Source organism: Xyrauchen texanus, chromosome 8 (genome assembly GCF_025860055.1).
Source record: "Xyrauchen texanus isolate HMW12.3.18 chromosome 8, RBS_HiC_50CHRs, whole genome shotgun sequence".
Classification (NCBI taxonomy): domain Eukaryota; kingdom Metazoa; phylum Chordata; class Actinopteri; order Cypriniformes; family Catostomidae; genus Xyrauchen; species Xyrauchen texanus.
In genome coordinates, this window is record NC_068283.1 from 42,718,660 (window position 1) to 42,744,332 (window position 25,673).

The following is a 25,673-nucleotide window of genomic DNA, read 5'->3' on the forward strand; positions in this document are numbered from 1 at the left end:
GGAAGTGTAACTTTACAGCGAGTATCTCATGATGGCAACTGTTACTAGTCCACCTTGTAAAAGAAAAAAACATTTACAGGAATATAATCCAGAATGGGAGACCGAGAACCCATGGCTTGGCAAAGATCGGGGAAATATGTATATGGCTAATTATGTAGGAGAGATTTTTCTGTAAACCATGGCGGTGTCTGTAAACCATGGCGGTGTTAAACAACACGCATCCACAGAGACTCATCGATGGAACGACCAACAGCAAAGGACCCAAGGAGCAATTTCAATTTTTTTCGTGTCACCCACCACCACATCACCAGAGGCTGAAATGGTAGGCTACTGTTTCAAATGTCAAAATTTATTTCAAGATGCACTTCAAAATCTCTCAGATAAATATAATGTATATTATATTATTAGCCAATATATGTGTTTATATATATATATATATATATATATATATATATATATAGATATATATATACATACATACATACATTATATTATATATATATATATATATATATATATATATATATATATATATATATATATATATATATATATATATATATATACTGTATATATATATAGAGAGAGAGAGATATATATATATATATATATATATATATATATATATATATATAAAATGTAAAAATAATAAATTGTACATCATGTATATAAAGTATATGCTTTCAGATATGATTTTGCCTATTTAATTTTAAAATAAAATATTTAATTATTGCTTAGTTTACGGTGTGGTAAATATTCTGAAACCCATCCCATTTTCTCTTCAAAACAGACGCATCTAACAAAAGATGTTTCCTCTGTCTATTCAGTATTTCACTCCTGAGAGTGGCATAACCCAAAAAGTTATTGATTTTGTAGAGAATCCTGATGAGTCTTCTGATGGCATTGTGACATGTATAGAGCACAGTCTTGAACAACTGTCACTTACTTTAGATCAAGTGTCTGCATTTAGTGCAGACAATACAAATGTGAATTATGGTGTTCACAACTCAGTTTACACAAAGTTGAAAAAGAAGAATAGCTACCTCCTAACAGGCCACTGTCATGCCCACATTGTCCACAATACAGTAAAACATGCACTGGATGAGTTTTCAGTTGATGTAGAGAACATTGTTCTCAAGCTCTGTCCAAAAGAAGCAGAACATTTTCTGTGAGTTTTGTGAGTTTTTATGTCATGTTGTGGCCAGATGGCTGTCCCTGAACCCTGCGATCACTTGCCTCATGCAGAACTAGACTGCTCTTAAGTCCTACTTAATTAGTCTTGGAGATGACTGTCCAAGGCACCTGAGGATTTTGCTGAACCTGAACATGGATGCAGAAGAGCTGCAAGAGGAAGGAGATGTTGTAGAGGTTTATCTTCTCTTCTGCAATAATAGTCTCTCCCTCTTTGAAGAGATGGTAAAGAATCTTGAAAAAGATGCCACAACATCTGTTGATTTGTATGCCATCATTAAGTATTTCATGGACAAGTTGATTCAGAGGATAATGATGATTTCTATGGATATTTGACCAAACTGAAGCTCCAACGCCATCACCCATCTCTTCCCACACCTATTATTCTATATGATATTCCTTGTTTTATAAAAGTGGCACATCCTCCTCCCTCCCTCCTTTCTATCTTGTCTTACTGCCACATAACCATATAAAACATAATCTATGTTTGGTTTTAGCCAGGTCTCTTGAATACACACCACATCTGGATTATCTTTTCTATTAACTATAAATCCTTTAAAATCCTGTACGCTTGCAATCAGGCTTCTCAGCATCCCATTGTAATATTAACACTATTAATATTAACAGCCTACACATGCAGACTCTGGCTTGACTGCATTCTTAGCTCATCATTTATCTCTTCCCATTTTAACCCTACCATATTCAAATGATGTTCTGCTGCTTTCACAATAATCTGAATCCTTTCTGTTTTTGACTTGATCTCATATGTTGCATTTATCACACCTGCAATAAATGTCACCAACTTCTTTTCCATCCATGCTTTCTTTATATCTTGCAGCTCTTTCATCACCATTTGTTCTTTAGTAACTCCTTCCTCCTTATTTTGCTTACCCTGTCCTACCATTTTAACTGCCTCAGCTTATGACATGTTTTCCTTTATTCTTATTTGTTGCACCTCCACCTCCTTTTCATACACTGCACATCCCCAATATGCAACACTGTGGTTTCCTCCGCAATTACAGCATTTTGGTTTCACTCCCTCTCCACACTTCCCATAATCATGTTCCCTCCAGTAGCACATCTACTTTTCCCCTTACACCCCTTAGATACATGACCAAATTCCTGGCAATTAAAACATCTCATGGGTTTTAGAAAGTATACTCTTATACTGTATCTTAAGAAACCAAAATACACCACCTTTGGAAGTACTTTTTCCTCAAACTCTATCTTTCTTTCTACTCCCCTAGTCATTCTTTTAACATTCTTTACCATATTATTCTCCACCTTAAGGTTCTCTACTACATCTCATATGTTAACATTGAGAGGAACCCCATAGATCACTCCCTTACTACCACTGATTCTTTTTCTTTTTACAACCTGAAACACTTTCCCAATGCTCATCAATTTCTTCGCCTTTTCCACCTGTGCTTCAGTCTTGCATCCTAATAATACGTTTCCATCTCCTAATATTCTTGAATATTTTACTTCCCTAACCTGTCCTTTAATGATTTTTGTTAGTTTGATCGGATCAAACTTCTTAACTCCTCTTTCCCCCTCGAGCCTAACTACTTCAAACTAATATCCTAATATTCTTCAAACCTTCCTCTCACTTCTCACCCTCTCTTCCATCACTCTCTGACTCTCCTACACTAGATGAATCTTTTTTCCTTTTTTACGACTTTCCCCCTTCTTGCCTTTATCTCCTCTCCTTTCCTCAGCACATTCACTTCCCTTACTTCCTTTTACCTCACTATAATCCATACGATCGCTATTGTTTTCTGTCTACCTTCCTGCCATGTTGTTTGGAATTGCAAAGTACCCTGTAACAATATTGTTCCGGACCTATACAGGCCATCGGTCGATATCCACACAACATGTCCTCCACAATATCCGGTCATACTGTTTTTGCGTCAATAGTAGTAAGTCCACATAGTTGTTGTCCTCTCCAATACGCTTGTCTCTGCCAAAGTGCAGCCACATTCAAGCTAATAATATCACTACATTCACTGTTGAATAAACTCCTACTTGGTCAGATACTCTTTTACCAGTTTTAACTTGAAAATGTGGGACATATACAGCTGCTGAAGCTCGACCTGTTTCAGGATCTTTAGATCCATCAGTGAAATTCAATAAGAGTTGAGTTAGTGTAGTGCTTAAATAGTCATTGGAACTGTGAACAGGTGTGGGAGTAATCAGTCCAGATAGGCATGCTGGGAAGTGTAGTTCCTGAAGCTCTCAGAACTCGGGAGAGAGAGACCTCTAGTGGTGAAAGGAGGAAGTCCTTGAGTTTGTGACAGTATGGATCATGTGCTTCAATATGACAATGATGCCAGCCCACAGTGTTTTTAAATTGAACTGCCAACACAAATGATTTGTAGAGATGTGTGATTATTCTGTAAGTATCTGTGTCTAAGCATTTGGGTCTTTCTCTTAATCAGGGCTGTCTATAGTGTTATTAGTGGTATTTTATTGTTGAATGAAGTCAGATTTTAAATGTTACAAATATTATAATGCTACTATATGTAACAAAAATGTAAAATATTTTTTGAAATCATAAAATGTTTTTATTATGTAATGTCAATCTTTAAAAAAAAAAAACATTTCAGGATTTCCAAATGAGACCATCCCATGCTGTGCTCTTTATATTCTGAGGCCTGTGATGTTGTTGTGGGCTGTGCCTTATTTACATTACATTAAAGGTATGTTTTAATTTTGAGTTTCATTTTACCAGAGCAGATTTGTAAATGCATTTTGATTTGCAGATATTAAAGATGTAATTGCAATTAAATACTGTATATTTTAATGAAGCACACACATTTAGTATTTATTGTGTTATTGTTGTGGCAATCCATTAGACCTTTTCAGTGTCTAAAGTTCTTCAAACTTTTTCTGTTTGCAGTCAGTAATAAAACACGTATTAGTGTTTCACGTATTGCAAGAGAATTTGTTGTTTTAACAGTCGCCATTTATTCAGGTAGGTAAATCCATATATTACACAAGATGTCATGTGTGTTACTTGCAATAATTTGTTTATAAACATGATTTATGAGTTATTCTTTAATACATCACGGAGAACTGTTGATACTGTGTGTGCGAAGTGTGAAAGCTGCTTTACTGGGCAGACTTTTAATCTCTGTGAGAAAAACAAGCACTAAGACTCCTTTATTTATGATCTATTTAAAAAAGAAAATTTTATTATATTAAATTATTCTAATGAAAAATTAATCATATTGAAAACATAGTACACTTTCAGCCTGCTTTACATCTGTTATTTTATTGTGCTGTTATTTTTTCTGTGTATTATTATTTTATTAATCTGTTCATCCGTCAGTTTTCTTTGTATATGCCTGGAATAAGACTGCAAATCATCCAGCTAACGTACTTCACATACTTTTGGTATTTTTGGGGGATATATACTGCTATTGTGTCTCCTCATCTTCAATGGAGGTAAGATTTTCTTTTTCCTTATTTTATAAGCACAAGTACATTTAGTTAAATAAGTAAATTCTCATAAAATAGCTCATTTAAAAGTTTTAGATAATTTTTTGTGATCCGCCTATAACTAAAAAAATTTTTTTAAATAACTTGGTTGACTCAAGATATGTAATTGAATAAGAAAGTGGCAACTACACTAAACAATAAACCATGAAACATCATCCCCTATCAAGTTCACGTTATCTAGAAACACAGAAATCCTGGTGAAATGTTAGAGTATGTGCACATAGTACATGAAATACTTAATGAAAGCCATGATAATACTGTTTTCCATCACATGACTCCTCTAATGTTAAAATAAGGGTTTGGATGCAAAAAAGAAACTATGTTGGAGATACTGGCTCTGTGTTGGATCATCTTGCCTCCTTTACAGTCATTTTATGTGAAATCTTCATTAGAAACTGACATTGAGGGTAAGTGACACTCAAAGTGTAAATTGCTATTCTTTAATGTGCAGTTATTAAACTGATCATACGAACATTCATTATAATTTTAGATCAAATATATCTGCATGCAAACACGCAATTGTGTGTCCAATTCCCATAACAATTAAATGGACCCTTTTGTTTTGCTTAAAATCCAGTTGACTAAAATTAAGTCAATTAGGACTTTATGTATAACCACTTGTTGGATGATACTGTAAGAATGATTTCAATATGTTTTTGTTCATCAATGAGATGAAAATAATATAATATTTTTCCTCTTATTTTAGGCCATCTATATGTTATAGCTGTTCAAGTGCTACCAGTTCGGTTTATATTATATCTTCATGCAACATCTAGCTGTAAGTGCATAATGTGCATCATTTCTTATTATGGTAGTTTTTGTAATACTGTCATTTTTCCAGTGATTTAAAAAGTGGTAATTTGTGGAATCAGTTCTACTTACGTAATTACAATATTTTTGCCTCTTATGACATGCTAACCACAAATAAACATTCAGATTGTCTATTTGCACCCTGGTTTAAATAGCATCAGCTACACAGCGGAGCTATTTGCACCCCAATAGTCTGGTTGAACCATATATAGGAAATATATAGGACAAACTAGAAAATATAGATTTCTGCAGTTGTGTGGGGTGTAAAGACGGTATGTGAATGTGTACTGTTGTCCTAGCGACTGAGGTTCAAATCAGCATATTGTCCCACTTTTTTGTCATCTGATTTCCTGTTTTCACTCTTAATATTTATTTTAATACTAGATACAAATACATTGTAATAGATGCAAATTTATATAAATTTGGATTTCATCACAGTGATTTGGTCACAGTGAATGTTTAGGACTGCAAAGAAGGGTTTGATGTAGAGCCGGGGGTCTATCAATCGCACTCGCTCCCGCGATGAAACCATAGTTAATGTGTAAAACGCCTCGGTTACTACCAGTAACCTCCGCTCCCTGATGGAGGGAACGAGACGCTGTGACAATGAGTTGACACTAGGGGTCGCTCCTGCGAGCCCAGACATCTCTGATTTTGGAATTTGCATGCCACTCCCCGGACATACGGGTATAAAAGGAGTGACGCTGCAAATACGTGATCGCACTGAGGAGCCGAGCCAAAGACCCGGCGCTTTCAGCGGTTGGTTCAGTGTTGTGGCTGGTGGGACACAACGCCTCGCTCCCTCCATCACGGAATGGAGGTTACTTCAGTAACCGAGACGTTCCCCGCCTGTCACTCACTCGACGCTGTGTCGATGAGTTGACACTAGGGGTCCCCATAGAAAATGAGTCTACTGTCTATGGCGCCCCATCCAAGGGCCAGACATGGAGATTCCAGAGGTCTGGTCGCGGGTGCCAGATGAGTGCCCTGACCCTGAGAAAGAAGGTCCTTCCTCAGGGGAGTTCGCCAGGGGGCTGTCGCGAGGAGCGTGGAGGTCCGAGGACCAAACCGGGAGGGCCAATAAGGGGCCACTAAGAGGACCTGCTCCCAGTCCTCCCTGACTTTGCACAACGCCTGTGCAAGTAGGCTCACTGGGGAAACGCATACTTGCATGGCCCCGGGGCCAGCTGTGTGCCAAGGCATCTGTGCTGAGGGGGCCTCAGTCAGAGAGTACCAAAGTGGGCAATGGGAGGATTCCGGGGAAGCAAACAGGTCTACCTGTGCTTGGCCGAATCGACTCCAGATCAGCTGAACCACCTGGGGGTGGAGCCTCCACTCTCCCCTGGATGTAACCTGCCGTGACAGCTGCTCCGCTGTGCTGTTGAGGTAGCCTGGGATGTGAGTGGCTCGTAGCTGACTTGAGTCGGTGCTGACTCCAAAGGAGGAGACGCGGAGTGTTGTGACATGCGGCGGAGCGTAGACCGCCTTGGCTGTCCGGAGCAACACATACTTGCCCCGGATCAACGGCAAAAGCCTCCTCAGGGCAAGTAGTACTGCAAGCAACAGTTGATGTGCCAACGCAGTCGCGGGCCAGTCCAAGGGCCGGCGACTGAGTGCCCGCTGAATACGGTGCCCCAGCCCCATTGGGAGGCATCTGTCATGACCACGACGTGCCTGGAGACCTGGCCTAGGGGAACTCCTGCCCGTAAGAACGCTAGGTCTGACCAGGGGCTGAGAGAGCGGCAACAAGCCTGCCTGATGAGGACGCCGTGTGTGCCGCTGCGCCATACTCATCTCTCGACTCGGGTCTGTAGCCAGTGCTGGAGTGGTCTCATATGCATCAACCCAAGCGGTGTAACCGTCGTTGAGGATGCCATATGCCCCAGGAGCCTCTGAAAAGATTTCAGTGGGACCAACGTGTTCCGCCTGAACGTACTGACTGTGCGTGCTCGCTGGTGAGACGCGCCAACATTGAGACCGAGTCCAACTCCATACCGAGAAAGAGATGCTCTGAACCGGACGAGCTTGCTCTTTTCCCATTTGACCCGGCCCTAGCCGCTGAGGTGCCTGAGCACCAGGTCCCTGTGAGCACACAACATGTCTCGCAAGTGAGCTAAGATTAGCCAGTCGTCGAGATGGTTGAGGATGCGGACGCCCGCTTCCCTCAGTGGGGCAGGGCTGCCTCTGCGACCTTCGTGAAGGCGCAAGGGACAGGGACAGGCCGAAGGGGAGGACTTTGTACTGATATGCCTGACCCTCGAAGGCAAACCGGAGAAATGGTCTGTGTCGAGGAAGGATCGAGACATGAAAGCACACGCCCTTCAGGTCTACCGCTACCAATCCAGATGCCGGACGCTCTCTAGAATGCGCCTCTGTGTGAGCATCTTGAACGGAGTCTGTGCAGGGCCCGGTTCAGATCTCCGAACGAGATCGCGGGTCTGCTGTGATGCGAACCGGCAACCGCAAACCGGCAACCGCGCCCCAGCCCGGTTGGAACATACGAGCATTGCAGGGAGTGGGAGGTCCGAGGGGTTATACCCGGCAGAGGAGCTCCCATTGAGGTCCCTATATCGCCCCCAGCGATAAACGCCACTGCCTAAACGAAGTCGGGAGCGGCTGGGTGGCTCGCGGCTCTTACGAGCCATTTAGGGGTCGGAGTTAATCTAGTGTGTCTGTAGGACTCTAAATAAACACAATAAACACACTGCAGTGATGAACATACTGTATGTTAATATTTAAATAGTATCTGACACTATTTCCACTGGGGTGTAAATAGCATTCAGTATACAATTATTTGCATCACGGTGCAAATAGCATCTGCCATAAACATTTTACAAGTACTTTCAAAGTGGACTTTGAAAGTTTAATCAGTGTATTTTTTTTTATTATCATCTTCAGAAGGTGTATAATGTTAATATTAGTTCTTCTGGATATCAGTATGACGATGTTTGTTCATCACAGCATTTTGGAAATGGAGAAAGGTATGTTAAACATAGTTTAAAAAACATTTCAATGAACTTTAATAAAATTGTCCTACACATATACACATTTTCAATATTTCTTGTTTTGTGTTATTTGAAGTAGATTTGTCAGACAAAAACTGGTTTGGATTAGCTTGAGACAGACTGGCTTGGACTGGGACAGTGATTAATCTATTTACTTCCTCTGTTGTTGCATGCACATGACTAATGTAGTTGTGTACTGTTTCAAGAAATTTTATTTAGTAAAAGTAAATAGGCCAATATTTTTTTTATCAATACAATATGTTGATGATATTATTATGTATGTATGTGCTGTGTGTTTGTTTGTTTGTTTGTTTGTTTGTTTGTTTGTTTGTTTGTTTGTTTTAATTCACAGACATTGTTGGATGGACATGTGTCTTCTTTTTCTGCAAGTCCTGCGGATGATGGCATTCTTTGAAGACTGTGGATACATTTTTTACGGTAATTATTTTTTCCTATATTTTTCAATAAAGTCAAATAATGCCAACAAATGAGTGTCTATTTGCACTAAGTGCGGATAGCCCCTCTTGTTGGCAAAAGCTATTTGCACCCCCAATCATTGACAAATTATTTTGAGGTCAGCTGCTGTGGGCAGAGAAATTGAACTGATTAACGGACATTAAGTGGGTTAAGAAAACTGAGAATTGAGTTATTATTTGCACTCCAATAGTATGTTGGGAACACGTGAGATAACAGCAAACAGATACAGCTGCAGCGGCTCAGGCACTAAAAACAGTGTGAATGTGTTTTTTATGCTAGCGACACCGATTTGAATCCCACATTTTGTCCCACTTTTTTATATTTTTATTATTTCCTATAATACTACTTATAATAAAAGTGATCACTCGCTGTGATTTGGTCAGAGTGGGCAGTTGAGAGAAGTGTTTGATCTGGATGAAATTAACCATGGTTTTACTGTAGTAATATTGTAGTAGCCATGTGTTTTGGTGGAAACCATAGTTTTGATGCAGTTCACCATGTTGTTACTATGGTAATATGTTGTTAATATAGTAACCATGTTTAATTTTGTGGTTACTATGATTTTATTACAAAATACCATGATGATACTATGGTACCTGAAGTAAAACCATTATTATTTTTTATAAAAGAAGGTTTCGGTTTAGGTGAAGGGGTAGCGGTGTTGTAGGGTTTCTGTGGAAATCTCAATAAGTACAATATAAATGCTGCTTTTTGTTTCTTTTTACTCTTAGTGCAAATAGCCTCTGCCTAAAAAAATAATTGCTCAGTATCTTAGTTTTTTGTCTCGACTTATGCTCTCAGATGCAACTCTCTTTGCAAACGAGTAAAGCAGGGGTCTCCAAAATCTTTTCATCCGAGAGCTACTTTTGGTGGCTGAGAGCTGGCTGAGAGCTACTTGTATCATACATTACTTACTTTCACATGATGTATCACAACTGTCAAAATTAACAACCCCAGCAGGGGTCTAGTACATGTGAAAATAGCATTTGTGCTCATAAAACTGGACATACTGTGAAAATCTTACCTGCAGTAAGTCAGTCTATCCACTGCTAACTTATTACATGAAAATACTATTTGGGTGAATTTTAGTGCTTTTTTACCCAACTGAATACCGTATGTATGTACAGCCATCACACTGGCAGGCAGGGCTGGACTGGTAATCTGGCATACCGGGAATTTTTCCGTGGGCCGACGCACTTTGTGGCCGAACGGGCAGACTGGCCATCGGGAGAACCGAAGCGATCTGGTATGTCGGCTGCGCAATGTGCCGAATGGGTCGCGATAATCTAAAATGAGCTGCCGTGGATATGCAGAACGGACCACAAAATGGCGATCGATGATATTTGTTGTAATTTTCAATATTTATATTCTACATCTAGACGATTGAATCAGGTGCGTGTCGCTAAAAATGCAAGCAAAGTAATACACACATCTAGCTAACTGAATCATAGACATGAAATCAACATGTTAGGAAGTATTAGCAAGCAGCCCTGCTGTCAAGGAAACTAATCAGTCTCGGTAACCACTAGCCACTACCTAGATATCTGGTTAATTATTGTTATGTAGCAAATGAGACAGCACTGACAATGCGATACAACAGTTATCGACTGAACACAACAACAACTCAGACATCAAAACCATTGCTGTTTATTTATATACTATAGTATGTTTTCTTTGATTTAGCACTGTCTTTATTCATCCTACAGCAAGCAAAATTATCTTGGTAATTTCCCAACTCCTCTTAAGTTAGTCAGCCTCATAATCACATAGTGTGATGAAGTACTTGATTGAAAAATGTTAAATACATTTACTGTTGATTTGGCAAATACTACATTTTCATTGGAGGGTGGTGGGACACCTATCTGTTGTATTGTACTCTGATCTTGAGCTAGGCTGAATTACAATTCACTTTAAACATTCACTCGCTAACTTCCACTAATTACGTCCCTCGGTCTGATCTACTTCGTCAGTTAAGTGAGGAAAGTTTCAGCTCACGGACCCTCAACCCCTTGAAATGAAGAAAAGTGCACTGTAAGTCGCTTTGGATAAAAGCATCTGCCAAATGCATAAATGTGAATGTAAATGTAAGAAGCGAGCCCACTCATGTGTACGCTTTTGGCTGCTCCATATACAGGGGTGTCAGACTGGGGGTAATGATGGAACTGAGTAATAGGGGACCTGACTGGGGGGTGGGGGCAAATAAAGGCTATATCAATATTTAATGATACTATCACATGTAGAGCGTGTCTAAGCACGTTCAGCAGGAGATGATGGCTGCATCAGAATTCTTAGGCAGCTGACTTGCTGCCTAATCAGTTAATAGCATAAACAAGGAAACGGTGCACAACAGCAAAAGCTTTCTATGCCCATGGAAAAGTTAACCCATGGTGCCTATGACTCTGCCCATGTTTATAGCTGTAAATGAAGTTAGGTCAATTCAAATCAGTTTAGAAAAGTTATATTGAGATATATTGAGAACTGATTATACTGAGAACTGCATAATATGAAAATAAAATGTGTTTATGTAAAAATGTATTAATCCTTCTTAACAATTAATTCCAATTTAGAAAAAAACTATTTCTTAACAGACCAAATTTATTAAAGCCTCTGAATATACAACAAAACTTTACCTGAATCTGAGATTGCATCCATCTCCAAAGGTGAAATCCTTCTCAGGTGCAAAAATAGGCACACTAAATAATTCTATAAACTGACATCAGCAGTGTGTCATCAGAGTGATCAAGGGCTCAAGGCGTTTCGATGGATGGATTCCACCAGTAGTGGGCACTCACGCAAAGTAAGCAATGATGTACTTCTGAGTCCACTGAGACAGGGAAGTTAGCAAAGGAAGGGCTTGAAATTATGAAGTCAAACACAGCCCTACTGGTAGCGTTGGAGACCCCTGTACTAAAGGTAACTTTGTCAGGAAATTGGGGGAGTCAGAATTACAAAGTTTAAATTGATAATTTTTTTCCTAATGTAATCCAGTAGTTCCCCTTCTGTCCCTCTCTACGTTGTGTCAGAGAAGCAACACTAGGGGTCTCTCTTGAGCTCGATATCCACCTATGATCTATGAAAAAAGGCCAATGAGAAGTTGGCAGCCAGTATTTGCATATCCCGCCCCGACATACGGGTATTTAAGCGGCGCAAATACGGGAGTTCATTCAGAAAATTTCTTCGAGCCGATGGTCGTGTCTGCAATTGCTGCGAGTTACACACCAGTTCCTGTCATTCCTCTGCTGCATGCTGTTGGACCTTACGGCACACAACAGCTGCTTTCTCCTGTTTGCACGGCTGTGCATTCCTGCCCCTGGGCACTTCGACAGTGAAGATTAAAGAACTCTCACGAGTTTTTTCTTAAAAGAGTGATTTTATTTAAAAGAGTAATTTCTCTAAAAGAGCAAAACACAGCGGCATTGAACGCCCTTTTCAGGACGCCGTCTTTATAAAGATGCCTTTCCGGCCCTGTGTTGTTTCTGGATGCGTAGAGTGCTCTCCGCTTCAGATGGCCACATGCGTTGTCTCGTGTGTCTGGGTAGCAATCACACCGAGGCTGCGTTGTAGGTGGTTCATGTTCTCACTGCGCAGAACATGACCATGACAACGTTAGCAGTCGCGGCTCGCTACAACCGTAAGCAAGCCACTCCAGCTGCCCCTCGCGATTGCTCCTCCTTCCCACGGGATTGAGGACGATGCGGTTGGTGATGGAAGCGATTTGGGGATGGCAGCGGTGCAGCTCTGCCGGTACGCCCCGGACCATCCGCGACCCAAGCACGCCGTTGACTCCCGTACATGCTCGAGGCAATGGCAACTCGCCTTACAGCCAGTCCACCTACCCTCCTGCGATCGAAGCAGATGAGCTCACCGCGGCATCGGAGGGCGTGGTATCTGATGCTGAGGACTCCCCTGGGCTGCCGCTTGGGCCTGGCGTGCCCAGGCTGAGGCCGACGCAAAGATGGCCGACATGCTTTCCGGGCAGTCAACAGCGTGGGCTTGATTGGAACCCTCCATCCTCCGCACAGCCATCACGGCTGGATGACTGGTTCCTGGGGTCTGGGCCGCCACAGCCTCGCCCCCACCCCGGTCCCGCTTTTCCGGAGGTGCATGATGAGCTGACGCCCTCGCGGAGAGCACCCTTCTCCACTCGTCACACCGCCACCTGCTCATCCGCCCTCGCCACCTCGACGGCGGAGCGCGCCACGTGTACACGGGCGATTCCCCAGGTGGATAGGGCAATTGCGCCCATCTATGCCCCGGAAGCCCTACCACCTGGCTGGGCCACCCTGTACTCCCTTCCCGGACCTGTAGAGCAACATCCTCGCTGACCGCTGAGGCCTACAGCACCACCGACGCTAACGCCTCGCCCTGCATGCCATGGCTCTCCTGCAGGTCCACCAAGCTAAGGCACTGCGAAACATGCACGGGGTGGCCCTGACCCCGACACGCTGCAGAAATTGCGCCAGCGACTCGACCTCGCCCTGAGAGCGACGAAGGTCACAGCGCAGGCGCCGGGCAGGCGATGGCCACACTGGTGGTCCAGGAACGCCAGCAATGGCTGAACATGGTCGAGATGCGTGAAGCTGACAAGACTCGCCTCAACGCCCCTGTCTCCCAGTTTGGCCTCTTCTACGGAAGCGACGCCCCTGTCTCACGGACCCCTCGAGGACCCGGAAGGCTCCCAGGCGCTCCTGAGACAACGCACCCAGAGTCCAAGACGCTAGCTCCGGAGGTGGTAAGACTGCTCTGTCCCCCGCTGGAGGGCCGGGAGGAGAATCTTTTTCCGCACCACCAGCAGGGGCTGCGGTACACAAATTCTCAATAAAAGAGCTATTTCCTTTGTCTCTGGGTCACACGGCCCAGCAAATGCCGCTCTCATGGCACTCAGCTTTCAGGCCTCAACAGTCCCGCTTCCTGGACAAGGTGTCCCGCCCTCAGCCCCACGACTGTTCCCCGGCCGGCCGGTTCAGACGAGTCCAGGGGACGCCAGCATCAGACCTCCTCCTCAGTCATGAACCCGCCCCCTGCCGGGTGCATGGAGCAAGGTAAGTGCTTTGAGTTTATTCTCAGCACCAGAGCCTCGGGACGCTACGTTGCCTCCCGATGCCGCGTTACCTGTTCCGCACCGCTGCGAAGCCCCGCCGGGTACGTCCAAAATACTGCACCAGACCATTCGACTCGGTTACGCAATTCAGTTTGCCAGGCCTCCGCCCCTTCATGGGCGCTTCATTTTTCCAAGCAGTGCACTACTTAACATGCCCAGTCTCTGCGTGAAGAAATCGCCTCCCTTTTAGCCAAGGACGTGATAGAGCCTGTCCCTCCAACCTGCAAGTTTTTAATCGGACCTTGTCCAAACTCCCGTTCAAAATGCTCACCCAGAAACAAATTCTATCTGGCGTCCGGCATCTAGATTGGTTCGCAGCGGTAGACCTGAAGGACGCCGTACTTCCATCGCCTCGATTCAGCCCTCGACATCGACCCTTCCTACGGTTCGGCTCGACGGCCAGGCATATCAGTACAAAGTCCTCCCCTTCAGCCTCTGTCTCTGTCCCCACGTCTTCACGAAAGTCGCAGAGGCAGCTCTTGCCCCGCTCTGAGAAGCCGGCATACTCATACTCAATTACCTCGACGACTGGCTCATCCTGGCCCCCTCATGAGAGTTACTATGCCAAGACAGAGACCAGGTGCTCAGGCACCTCAGCCGCTTGGGGCTTCAGGTCAACTGGGAAAAGAGCAAGCTCACCCCAGAAACAAAGAAAAAAGAGCATCTCTTTTCTCGTCTCTCCAACGAGCGTGCTCAGTCAGTGCTGAAATGCCTCGCTTCCTTCAAGCCAGGTGCCGTGGTCCCTCTAAAATGATTCCAACAGCTCCTGGGGCATATGGCATCCTCAGCGCGCTGCGCTCCACCACTTCAGCACTAGCTCCAGACTCGAAGTCCCGAGACGAGCATGGCGCCGCGCACGCACAATGTGAAAGTTACCACTGTCTGCCGCCAAACCTTCAAACCCAACGGGCTTCAACTGCGCGTCCGCTGAATGTGCAACGGGCACGCAGCCGCAGGCCAGTGGAACCGAGGCCCGCCATGCGTTGGCACATCAACTGCCTAGAGCTGCTGGCTGTTTTCCTTGCCCTGAGGAAGTTTCTCCCGCTAATTGGGCAAGCACGCCCTAGTCAGGACAGACAGCACCATGGTCGTAGCCTACATAAATCGCCAAGGCGGAGTACGCCCCTCCACAAGCTCGCCTGCCGTCTCCTCCTTTGGAGTCAGAAGCGACTCAAGTCACTGCGCGCCACTCACATCCCCGGCAACCTCAATGTGATAGCAGACGGCTGTCAAGCTGAAGCTTGCCCGGCGGAGAGTGGAGGCTCCACCCTCAGTCGGTCCAGCTGATTTGGGACCTGGTTCGGCAAGGCCCAGGTAGACCTGTTTGCCTCCCAAGAAACCTCCCACTGCCCGCTCTGGTATGCCCGGACAGAGGCTACCCTCGGGCAGATGCTTTGGCACACAGCTGGCCCGCGGGCTGCGCTAGCACGCATTTCCCCAGTGAGCCTTCTTGCACAGGTGCTATGCAAGGTCAGGGAGGACCGAAGAGCAGGTCATTCTGGTGGCCCCCTACTGGCCCACTCGGACCTCACGCAGCCTCACGACAGCCCCTCCCTGGCTGAATTCCCCTGAAGAAGGACCTTCTTTCTCAGGGACGGGCACACTCTGGCACCCGCACCCAGACCTCTGGAACCTCCACGCCTGGCCCCTGGATGGGATGTGGAAGATCTAGCCGGCCTACCATCGACCGGTCATAGATACTATCATTAGTATTAGTATTAGGTCAGTGCTCGTGTTTCTACAGGAGAGGCTGGAGAGGAGGCTGTCCCCTCCACCCCTCAAGGTGTATGTCCCGCCATCGCGGCTCACCACGCACACCGTAGACGGCAAGTCTCTTGGTAAGCACGCACTTAATTATCAGGTTCCTAAAAGGTGCCCGGAGGCTGACTCCCTCCTGGCCTAACCTGATTCCCTCCTGGGATCTCTCGATCGCCCTCACGGGCCTCCAGAGACACCCCCTTCGAGCCGCTAGATTCAGCTGGACTCAGGGCCCTCTATCTCAAGACTGCCCTGCTGATCGCGCTTGCCTCCATCAAGAGGGTCGGGGACCTGCAAGCGCTCTCTGTTAGCGACACTTGCCTGGAGTTCGGTCCGGCAGACACATACGTGATCCTAAGACCGCGACCGGGCTATGTGCCCAAGGTTCCTACCACACCCTTCAGAGATCAGGTAGTGAACCTGCAAGCGCTGCCCGGAGGAGGCAGACATAGCCCTTTCGTTGCTGTGTCCAGTACGTGCTTTGCGTATCTATCTGGACCGCACACAGAGCACTAGACGCTCTGAGCAGCTCTTTGTCTGCTTCGGGGACAGCGAACGGGAACGCTGTCTCCAAACAGAGGCTTGCCCACTGGGTTGTCGATGCCATTTCATTGGCTTATCACACCCAGGCCGTGCCCCCCTTGCGGGTCCGAGCTCACTCCACCAGGGGTGTTAAGCGCCCTTGTGGGCACTGGCCAGGGGCACCTCCCTAGCAGACATCTGTAGAGCAGCGGGCTGGGCAACACCTAACACTTTTTCGAGATTCTACAATCTCTGAGTTGAGTCAGTATCGTCCCGTGTTTCTCAGGTCCGAGCCCGTAGATCTCGGTAACACGCTGACGATCTGACCGGTGAATCGCTATGCCCTACGCCCTTTCCCTCAACCGAGGTAAAATAGTGCGCCTCCGCTCCCAGGAGATCCCATCTTCGGTCGCTGGTTGACTCCTCCCTAGCCCTTTTGGGTCCACAGTTCAGCGGAGGAACTCACCGACCCAAGCCACTACGGGTACCCAATCTACCCTGTACTGGCATAGGTGCTCCACAGGTAAGGCCTCCTGTTCGAGTCCCCTGTGTGTAATTCCGCGGTACTGTCCCTCACGAGTGGCCTCCAATTCTGATGGCTTGAATGGGGCATTGGGAAGGGTACGTGCAGTCTGATACAGTTGGTCATCCTGCACGTAAGAATACCTGCTTGCTCCTGTATCAGCAGTTCACGCATACGGCTCAGCGCATGGCATGGCATGTTTATAAGTGGAACCCTAGTGTCGCTTCTCTGACATACGTGGAGAGAGCGACAGAAGGGGAACGCCTAGGTTACGTATGTAACCTCCGCTCCCCGATGGAGGAACGAGACGCTGTGTCTTCCCCGCCACATCGCTGACACTGTTGTGTCTGGACCATTTCCGCTCCTCAGAAAAATCCTGAATGAACTCCCGTGATTTGCGCCGCTTAAATACCCGTATGTCCGGGGCGGATATGCAAATACTGGCTGCCAACTTCTCATTGGCCTTTTTCATAGATCAGAGGTGGATATCGGCTCAAGAGAGACCCCTAGTGTCGCTTCTCTGACACAACGCCTCGTTCCTCCATCGGGAACGGAGGTTACATACGTAACCTAGACGTTTTCCTTATCATTTAAGTGGGATTTCAGTTTTTTTTTATTGAAAATTAAAAACAATTACAACAATTACATCATTTTCTCAATTCATCAAAAAGGATGATTAAAATTAACAACCTTTTGATGCACCTTAGCAAATCTTTAAAACAATGTTTATTTTTACAATTTCATGCAGTGGCACTATTGGCTAAAAAATTACACACTTCGTCTTTAACTTCAGCTCTGCCAGACACTGAGCTGATATGTTCAATAGCTTTTATAGCCTAAAACATGTCACAGGGCAAATCTGATTCTCGCTTAATGCTGCTGTGAGAACATTTCATCCCCTCGGAGGTCGTGGAGCCCCTGCAAACATTACAAATCAATTTATCTGATAATAATACAGATGCAGTGGTGCACAACATGACTAAATGGCTTAGCAAATTCAGAAGTAATCAAATACATTTTCGTGCTATATATCATTTTAAGACAAATCCAGATGAGGACATTTCTGTAATTCCTCAGTAGCTTGCGATTTAAAAATAAAAAGACTGGCATGGTCAGGGGATGCATTAGCTGAAAACTCATCTGCCGATTTAATATATATATTAGGGCTGATGATTTAACATGTTAATTCAGTGTGATTAATTTTTTTTAAAAATGTGTTAAAAACATTAAACATTAAAATATAGTTTAATACTTAGAACACATATTGAGATCCCTTAGTTCGATTTGCGCTCCATCAAGTGTTTTGAACGCAAAAACGTAACACATGTTTGTGTTGTTCTGCTGCTGAGGGGTGTTTTTCTTCACTTACTGCCCTCTGGAGTAAACGGGTGGTACTACAAGCTTGCCTTTTTCAGGAATCTTCCATATTATGGTCCAGGGGCATTGCAATTAATGCCGTTAATTTTTTTAACGCGTTATTTTTTGTCAAATGAATCACACTGAAGTAACATGTTAAATCGACAGCAATAATATATATATATATATATATATACATATATATATATATATATATATATGGATAATTATTACAAATGCTGTCCGATATTTGACAGATTGAGATTTCGAAGGAGACTGTGATTTCATGACTGCATACATCAGTTGGCAGTGTGTTGCTGCCAGTTACTGCATGACAATAAAGAACAAAATGTACAAGATTAAAAAGAAAGTGAAGAAAATTGGTTTCTGCATGTTATACTTGGCTTTAATCTAATGCAAACGTGGCGTTTAGTGCAGTAATTTTAGTGGAGTCGGCAACCTGTATTATTCATCTTTGATGTTGGCTACGCCCTTCTCATCTGTGTCACACTGCTTGCATGTTGATAGCAGACATACTGAAGAAGATCTGTGAGGTCTTGTTCATGTGAATATGCTTTAAAGCAGCACGTAGCAAAGTTTAAAAATCTTGTTTTAGCACAGCAGTTGACTGACAGGTAAAAGTTTCAACCTAGAAGTCCTTGGTTTCACCACACAAGGAGAGTAAAAAATATATAAAATCAATCACATATCCACTATTGTATGCATACAGTTGTAACAGATGCTATGCTCCCAAAATATAGCCTTATAATCGAAACGAAAGAAAGTATAAACATAGATTTAAAACTCTGTCAGAGTGATAAATTATTTTTTGTAGAGGATGTGGTCGTGAATAATATGGGGGAAACATTCTCCAAATGTGTTAAATCTTCATTAACACTCAGTTTTTCATACCTTCTCATGATTGGTCAACTTCAGATAGATTACCATACTGGCTCGTTCAAACACACACACCTCACATATTCAAGCTGACAGTGTCACATTTTTTATATTTAAAAATAATGTTATCGGAAGGTAGTGAGCTCACACAACAGCAGAAAATCGCACCATGTACACCGCCTTTAGTGCTGGCAGCGCTGCTTCTGGCAGTCTTACAATGTTTGTGATTACTCTTCTGCAAACTACAGGAGCCATATCTTTACTGTAAATTAAACCATACTGTAATTTTGCTTCAAGAAGGTAATTTCTCCTTTAATGTGCATCTTTTCATTTATTGGACAGTTTACCAGCAATTCTGAAGACTCTTCACAAGTATTTAGATGTTTCTTACCAGTGATAATCCTCCACTCATTAAAGTAATGATGGTACCATTCCCTTGGCATTCATTACTGTTAAATAGTTAGACATTAGTTTACTTTCCTGTTATACTGTTTTTGTTTTTTATGGTAAATGAAGCCATCTTGAATAAAATAAATTGAAAAATCACATCCAGAAATGTATTTGTTGGTAACCCTCAAGTCCATATTTACAGGGAATAATAGAAGCTCTCTGAATGAGTGAAGCATGTGGTTATTACTAGAACAGATGTGTGTTTTAAGGGTACCTGAAGACAAAACAATATTCATATTTCAATTGTTTTAACACAGAGGCTGGAACTTCAGGAGAACGACAAAGACAACAGACTGAGATGAATCAACAAGGATCAAATCTGTGTAATTAGTGATCTAATTACTACAATAAGACTACAAATATTAATCCTTTAAATCATTCGCTTATGTAGAATATACTAAATGCATCATTTTAAAAAGTAAATGCCTAATAATTAAAATACCTTATGATGGCATTTTTATAAATAAACTTTATAAAGTATTTCTTGTGATTTTATTTTAAAAGGTTTAATATGTTTGTTGCTTTCTTTGTTACAGTGTCTCTCTGTAATGTGTTCATGTACATGTTTGGAGCAGTTGGTCTGATTTTGTTGAACTCTTTTACACTGACAGCAGAACTGATACTGAATACAAGTGAGAGAACATTTAAAATCATACTGATTGTTTTGAAATTGACAGAAAGCTCATAGTCTTTGATGGTAATGTATTCAGGGACTTCCTAAAGTGCCAATGGCTGTTGTGTTTCTTCTATTGCATTCTATTCATGTTGTACTTTTATGCAAAATCATCTTAAAGTATATTACCAAAAGTGTTACAGTACTGATCATTCACTGGGGTATATAGAAAATATATAGAGTAAGCAAACCTCATACCATGGTCAATTTGAATACTCTGTTCTGATTGGCTGGAATGTGTGTGTGTGTTTTAAAACCTTTCGATGCAGAGTTAATTCCAGTCAGATTAATCATTATTCTAAAGGAATGTGCTGTTTACAACTACCTGTAGATAAAAAAAAAAAAATAGTAATCATTATTTTTATTCTTCCAAACAATGTTTAAGCTGCAAAATATAAATGATAGCTTTGATTTTTCATTGCTGGCATGTGACCATAATATAACCATCCACAACTAGGGGTGTGTAAAATCATTTCAATGCAGTCTGTCTCGCGATCAAGTGGTTCTTTGCATCTCTCTTATAATCAATATTCTAAGTACTTCATTTGTCTTTACCTTAATTCTTCTTAAGTTGTCTTTTTCTTTATGTAATTCATTCTTTTTCCCCTTTTTTTAAGAAGATGGTCAACGTGTAGTGAAGGACATGAGAGTCATTGTATTTCCATCTGAATGTGTTTTTGTCCTGTATTGGTTCGTGCTGTATTTTCTGTAAGTATTTTTCTACTTTTCTCTTTTTAAAGATGTGTTTGTCTTTACATTTCCTTTTTGTGAATTTTACATGGATTCATTTATTTGAAACATGGACTGTGGCCTCTGTGTTTATGTGTTGATTTGCTAGAAAGCTGCTGTTGTTGATTGACATTGAGTGTGTTTAAAAACGTCTTGGTTTCTAACGTAACCTCCATTCCCTGATGACGGAACAGACGTTGTGTCAATGTAGTGGCACTAGGGGTCACTCCTGGGAGCCTCAGACATCTATGATCTTTTGAGTAAAGGCCATTGAAAATTGGCATATCACTCCCAGACATATTTACATTTACATTTACATTTATGCATTTGGCAGACGCTTTTATCCAAAGTGACTTACAGTGCATTATTACAGGACAATCCCCAGAGCAACCTGGAGTTAAGTGCCTTGCTCAAGGACACAATGGTGGTGGCAGTGGGGTTAGAACCTGTGACCTTCTGATTAACAGCCCTGTGCTTTAGCCACTACGCCACCACCACTCTTATATACCACATATGGTATATAAGGAGCTGGCAATGCAAGCCACATTCAGGTTTCGCACTGAGGAGCCGAGACAAGGTCCCAGCCATTTCAGCAGGTTGTTCAGTGTTGTAGGAGGAGAGACACAACATCTTGTTACCTCCATCAGGGAATGGAGGTTACATTAGTAACAAAGACATTCCCCTTCTGTCACTCACTCAACGTTGTGTCAATGTAGTGACACTAGGGGTCCCTATGGAAAATGCCACAACTACTGAACTGTGTTCTGTGAGATGAGCAGAACTCTGTGTGCCTCGTAGCCAGTGCACCAGGCCAACTAGTTACTACCCCCAATGCACTTATAGACGCCAAACGGTCCCCTGGTTTTCAACGGGATAACCAACGCATGTGGAGCAGCTATCCCAGTACATGGCCTAACTGACACATGTACTGGGCCGTGGCAAGTTTCTCAGAAAATTCACCAGCCACAGGGCCATGGAGGAAGGACATCCAGGGTCCATACTTTTGTGAACAGGACTGGAAGAAGGAGCGACATCTTAACCTCAGGGGAGGGAAAGGTGCTATACACAAGCGGTACACCTGGCCAGCTGTCCCGAAACTTACCTGTTTGTACCTGACAATACACAGGATGAAACCGGCTCAACCCGGAGGTTGTAGAACCTCGCAAAGGGGTTAGGTGTTGTCTGCTAAAGAAGCGCCGTGAGGTCAGAGCCCAGTAGGCCGCTATAGCCCTGGTAGAGTGGGCGTGCAGCCCAGCAGGGGCAGCACTTCTTGGGTGTGGTATGCCATAGCGATGGCGCCAGTGACTCAGTGGGCGATCTTCTGTTTGGAGACAGTGCTTCCTTTCCAGCATATAGACCAATCAGGGTCTCGGGATGACGTGAGCTGCACCCCAGACCAAACTACAGGCACAGTTTGCTAACAGAGAACGCCTGCAGGTCCCCTACCCTCTTGATGAAAGTGAGTGTTGTCAGGAGGGCAGTCTTCAAGGAGAGCACCTTTAGCTCAGCTGACTCTAGGGCCTCAAATAGAGCTCCCCGTATTCCACCTAATCCACCACGGAGAGGACCCACGAGGAACGAGGCGGTCTGGGGGTTTAATCTCCTTAGCCTCTCAAGAACCTGATGATCAAGTCGTACTTCCCCAAATACTTACCGCCTACTGCGCCTTAATGTGCCGATATAGTGGCTACATACATCTCAATGTGGAGGGGACAGCCATTCCTCCAGCCTTTCTTGCAGAAAGGAAAGCACTGATCCAACTGCACATCTCTGGGGTCTTTGTGTAGGGAAGAACACCACTTAGCTTAACAGAAGCCACTTCAGGTCAAACAGGCACCTTGTTGAGGGAGCCCTGGCCTGAGTGATTGTGTCTACCACTTCAGGTGGTAGGCCTCATTAGTCTTCCATGTCACATCCAAGGGCCAGACGTGGAGATTCCAGAGGTCTAGTAGTGGGTGCTAACCCGGCTTGCCCCATATCAATGGCAATAGCCTCCTCGGGGCAAGTAATACCGCCAGCAACTCAGGCAGTTGATGTGCCTGGAGACCTGGCCTAAGGGAACTTCTGCCTGTAGGAATGTTAGGTTAGACCAAGGACTGAACAGACGGCAGCAGACCTGCGTGACGAGCATGCAGTGTTTTCCGGTGCACCATGCCCATCTTGCGACTCGGTTCTGAAGCCAGTGCAGAAGCAGTGATGGCTGCTGAAGATGCCATATGCCCCAGGAGCCTCTGAAAGGATTTCTGTGGGACCAACATGTTCTGTCTGAACATACGCAAGCAGTTCTGCACTGACTGCATGTGCTCAGTCCGTGAGGCACACCTTCATAGAGACAGAGTCTAACTCCATACCGAGAAAAGAGATGCTCTGAGAGCTTGCTCTTTTCCCAGTTTACCCAAAGCCCCAAATGGCTGAGGTGCCTGAGCACCAAGTCCCTGTGTGCACACAGCAGGTCCCTATGAGTCAGCTAGAATCAGCCAGTCATCAAGATTGTTGAGAATACAAATGCCCACTTCCCTTAATGGGGCAATGGCTGCCTCTGCGACCTTCATGAAGGCACGAGGTGACAGGGACAGACCGAAGGGGAGGACCTTGTACTGGTATGCCCGGCCTTCAAAGCAAACCGAAAGAAGGGTCTATGTCGAGGAAGGGTTGAGACACGTCCTTCAAGTCTACCGCCAACCAATCTTGATGACACTCACTAAGATGCATTTCTCCGCCAGCATCTGGAACGGTAGTCTGTGCAGAGACCGGTTGGCCAAGATTAGCCGCAACCCGCCGTCTTTTTGGGGTACAATGAAGTATGGGCTGTAAAACCCCTTCTGGGGAATGGGAGAGGAAGAGTTTTGTCCTCAGTAGCCCATGGAGGCCATTGCATCGGGCAGATTTGTGGCACAGCCGGAGAGAGATGGTGTCCAGCGGTCATGATAACGACGGCCATAGACACAGAATATAGGGCCCAGGAAGTGAGGAAACTGCTCTTTTCTGAGGTGGGTACCGATGCCCGTTGGGCATGCGGTGAAATAAAAAGAAAAGGGAAACAAGGATTCTCCACCCTGCATTGTCACAGGTGGCGCCTGCTTCCTGTGGGTGTCTCCATTCCAAGGCTGGCCCACTGGGGCGGGCTGTGGCGGACTGTTGTTACCTCCACAGGGGATGCCCTTGGCGACAGTAGATGGGGTGCAGGATTTTCCTAGTGACTGGTTAAGTCCTCTTGGAAATCCAAGATGGCGGCGCTGATAGCACGTAGCGCCACTCCGGATCCAAAATGGTGCTATTTTTGTTAAAAAATCCAGACTTTTCACATGGACATCAGAGCAACTGGTGTTCATGTCTACCATCGCCAGACACTCCTAAAATATAAGACTTATGCAAAAACCAAGCTGCATGATGAACTGCAGGAGGCGCCACGCGCACTCGGCTTGCTGTGGAGACCAGGCCTCCAGTCCTCGGTGTCACCTAATGCTGGTGGCCAGGGGAGAGGATGTCGTAAGTGGTGTGCTAGAAAGCGGAAGCGCGCAAGAGGGCGGGGTCCATGCTAGGCTTAAAACAAACAATAAACTGGACTATATCCGACTCCAGCAGGCTATGCAGCATGAGTTTAGAGACTGCTGCGCCTATGTTTTCACGGAGACGTGGCTCAGCGACAGAGTTCGGACACCGCCATTCAGCTAGACAGGCTCGCCTCGCTTCAGTGCTGACAGAAATACAGCTCTCTGTGGTAAGACTCACGGTGGTGACTTGTGTGTTTACATCAACACCGAAATGGTGCAAGAACTCTATGCTAGTCTCTATCTACTGTTCCTCTCTGTTGGAGCTTGTGACTTTTAGATGCAGACCTTTTTATTTACCACGGAATTCACCACTGTTTGCATAACCAGTATTTGAATGGGCTTTTGTACACAAACCATGTATGTTCCCTTACCAGAGTTTACATTACACTCAGCTAACACTATGGAAGCGCTCTTTGAACTGTATGGGGCTATGAGCTGAACTGCAGAACGCTCACCCTGACGGACTGTTTATTGTCGCCGGAGATTTCAACCATGCAAATCTCAAGACAGTGCTCCCTAAATTCCATCAGTATGTGGACTTTGCAACAAGAGGGGCAAACGTGCTTGATCTTGTTTACACAAACATCCCAAGCTGTACCTGCCCCACCTCGGCTACTCAGACCACATCTCTGTTATGCTAATTCCAGCATACCGCAAAGCCCTGCAGAGGATAGTGAGGACATCTGAGAAGATCATCTGGCTCTTTTTCCCTCCATCAAAGACATTTACAAAAAACACTGTATTCACAAAGCAACCAGCATTGGGGACGACCCCACACGCCCTCACATAAACTCTTTACCCTCCTGCTGTCTGGCAAGAGGTACCAAGCATTCGGGCCCTCACAACCAGACTGTGTAACAGCTTCTTCCCCAAGCCATCAGACTCCTCAATCACACACACACACACACACACACGTGTCCTGAGTTGCACTTTAACTACTGTCACTTTATAACTGTCTGCTACCTCAATAACTGCTATGTGTATAGAACACTATTTCATAGTATGTTATGTTTACATTTGGCATTTTTAGAAACTGTTATCTTTTGCACTACTGTGTACTGGTATGCTCTGTGCTGTCTCTTACTGTGTCTATTGTCCTGTTCATTGTTAGAAATGTATTGTACTG

The 25,673-nt window shown here is 44.3% G+C and overlaps 2 protein-coding genes and 1 long non-coding RNA gene across 5 annotated transcripts in view; 2 read left to right on the forward strand and 1 right to left on the reverse strand.

Annotated features, from left to right (window-relative positions):
• The window catches only part of LOC127647777 (uncharacterized), a 227,109-nt gene that overhangs the window by 105,525 nt on the left and 95,911 nt on the right, over nt 1–25,673 (reverse strand). The gene's annotated exons all lie outside the window — the stretch shown is intronic.
• LOC127647782 (V-set and immunoglobulin domain-containing protein 1-like) overlaps nt 1–25,673 on the forward strand; it is a 100,752-nt gene that overhangs the window by 34,905 nt on the left and 40,174 nt on the right. Inside the window, exon 6 of one of the 3 annotated variants that reach the window (XM_052132252.1) lies at nt 3,798–3,890. The exons of the other annotated variants lie outside the window; for them this stretch is intronic. Coding sequence (XP_051988212.1) covers nt 3,798–3,890 — 93 coding nt within the window. The remainder of the gene's footprint in view (nt 1–3,797; nt 3,891–25,673) is intronic. 3 annotated transcript variants of the gene reach the window in all.
• LOC127647793 (uncharacterized) lies at nt 5,000–8,513 on the forward strand. The gene is made up of 3 exons (XR_007971099.1): nt 5,000–5,099; nt 5,399–5,470; nt 8,401–8,513. It is a non-coding gene; the product is annotated as an uncharacterized LOC127647793 (long non-coding RNA).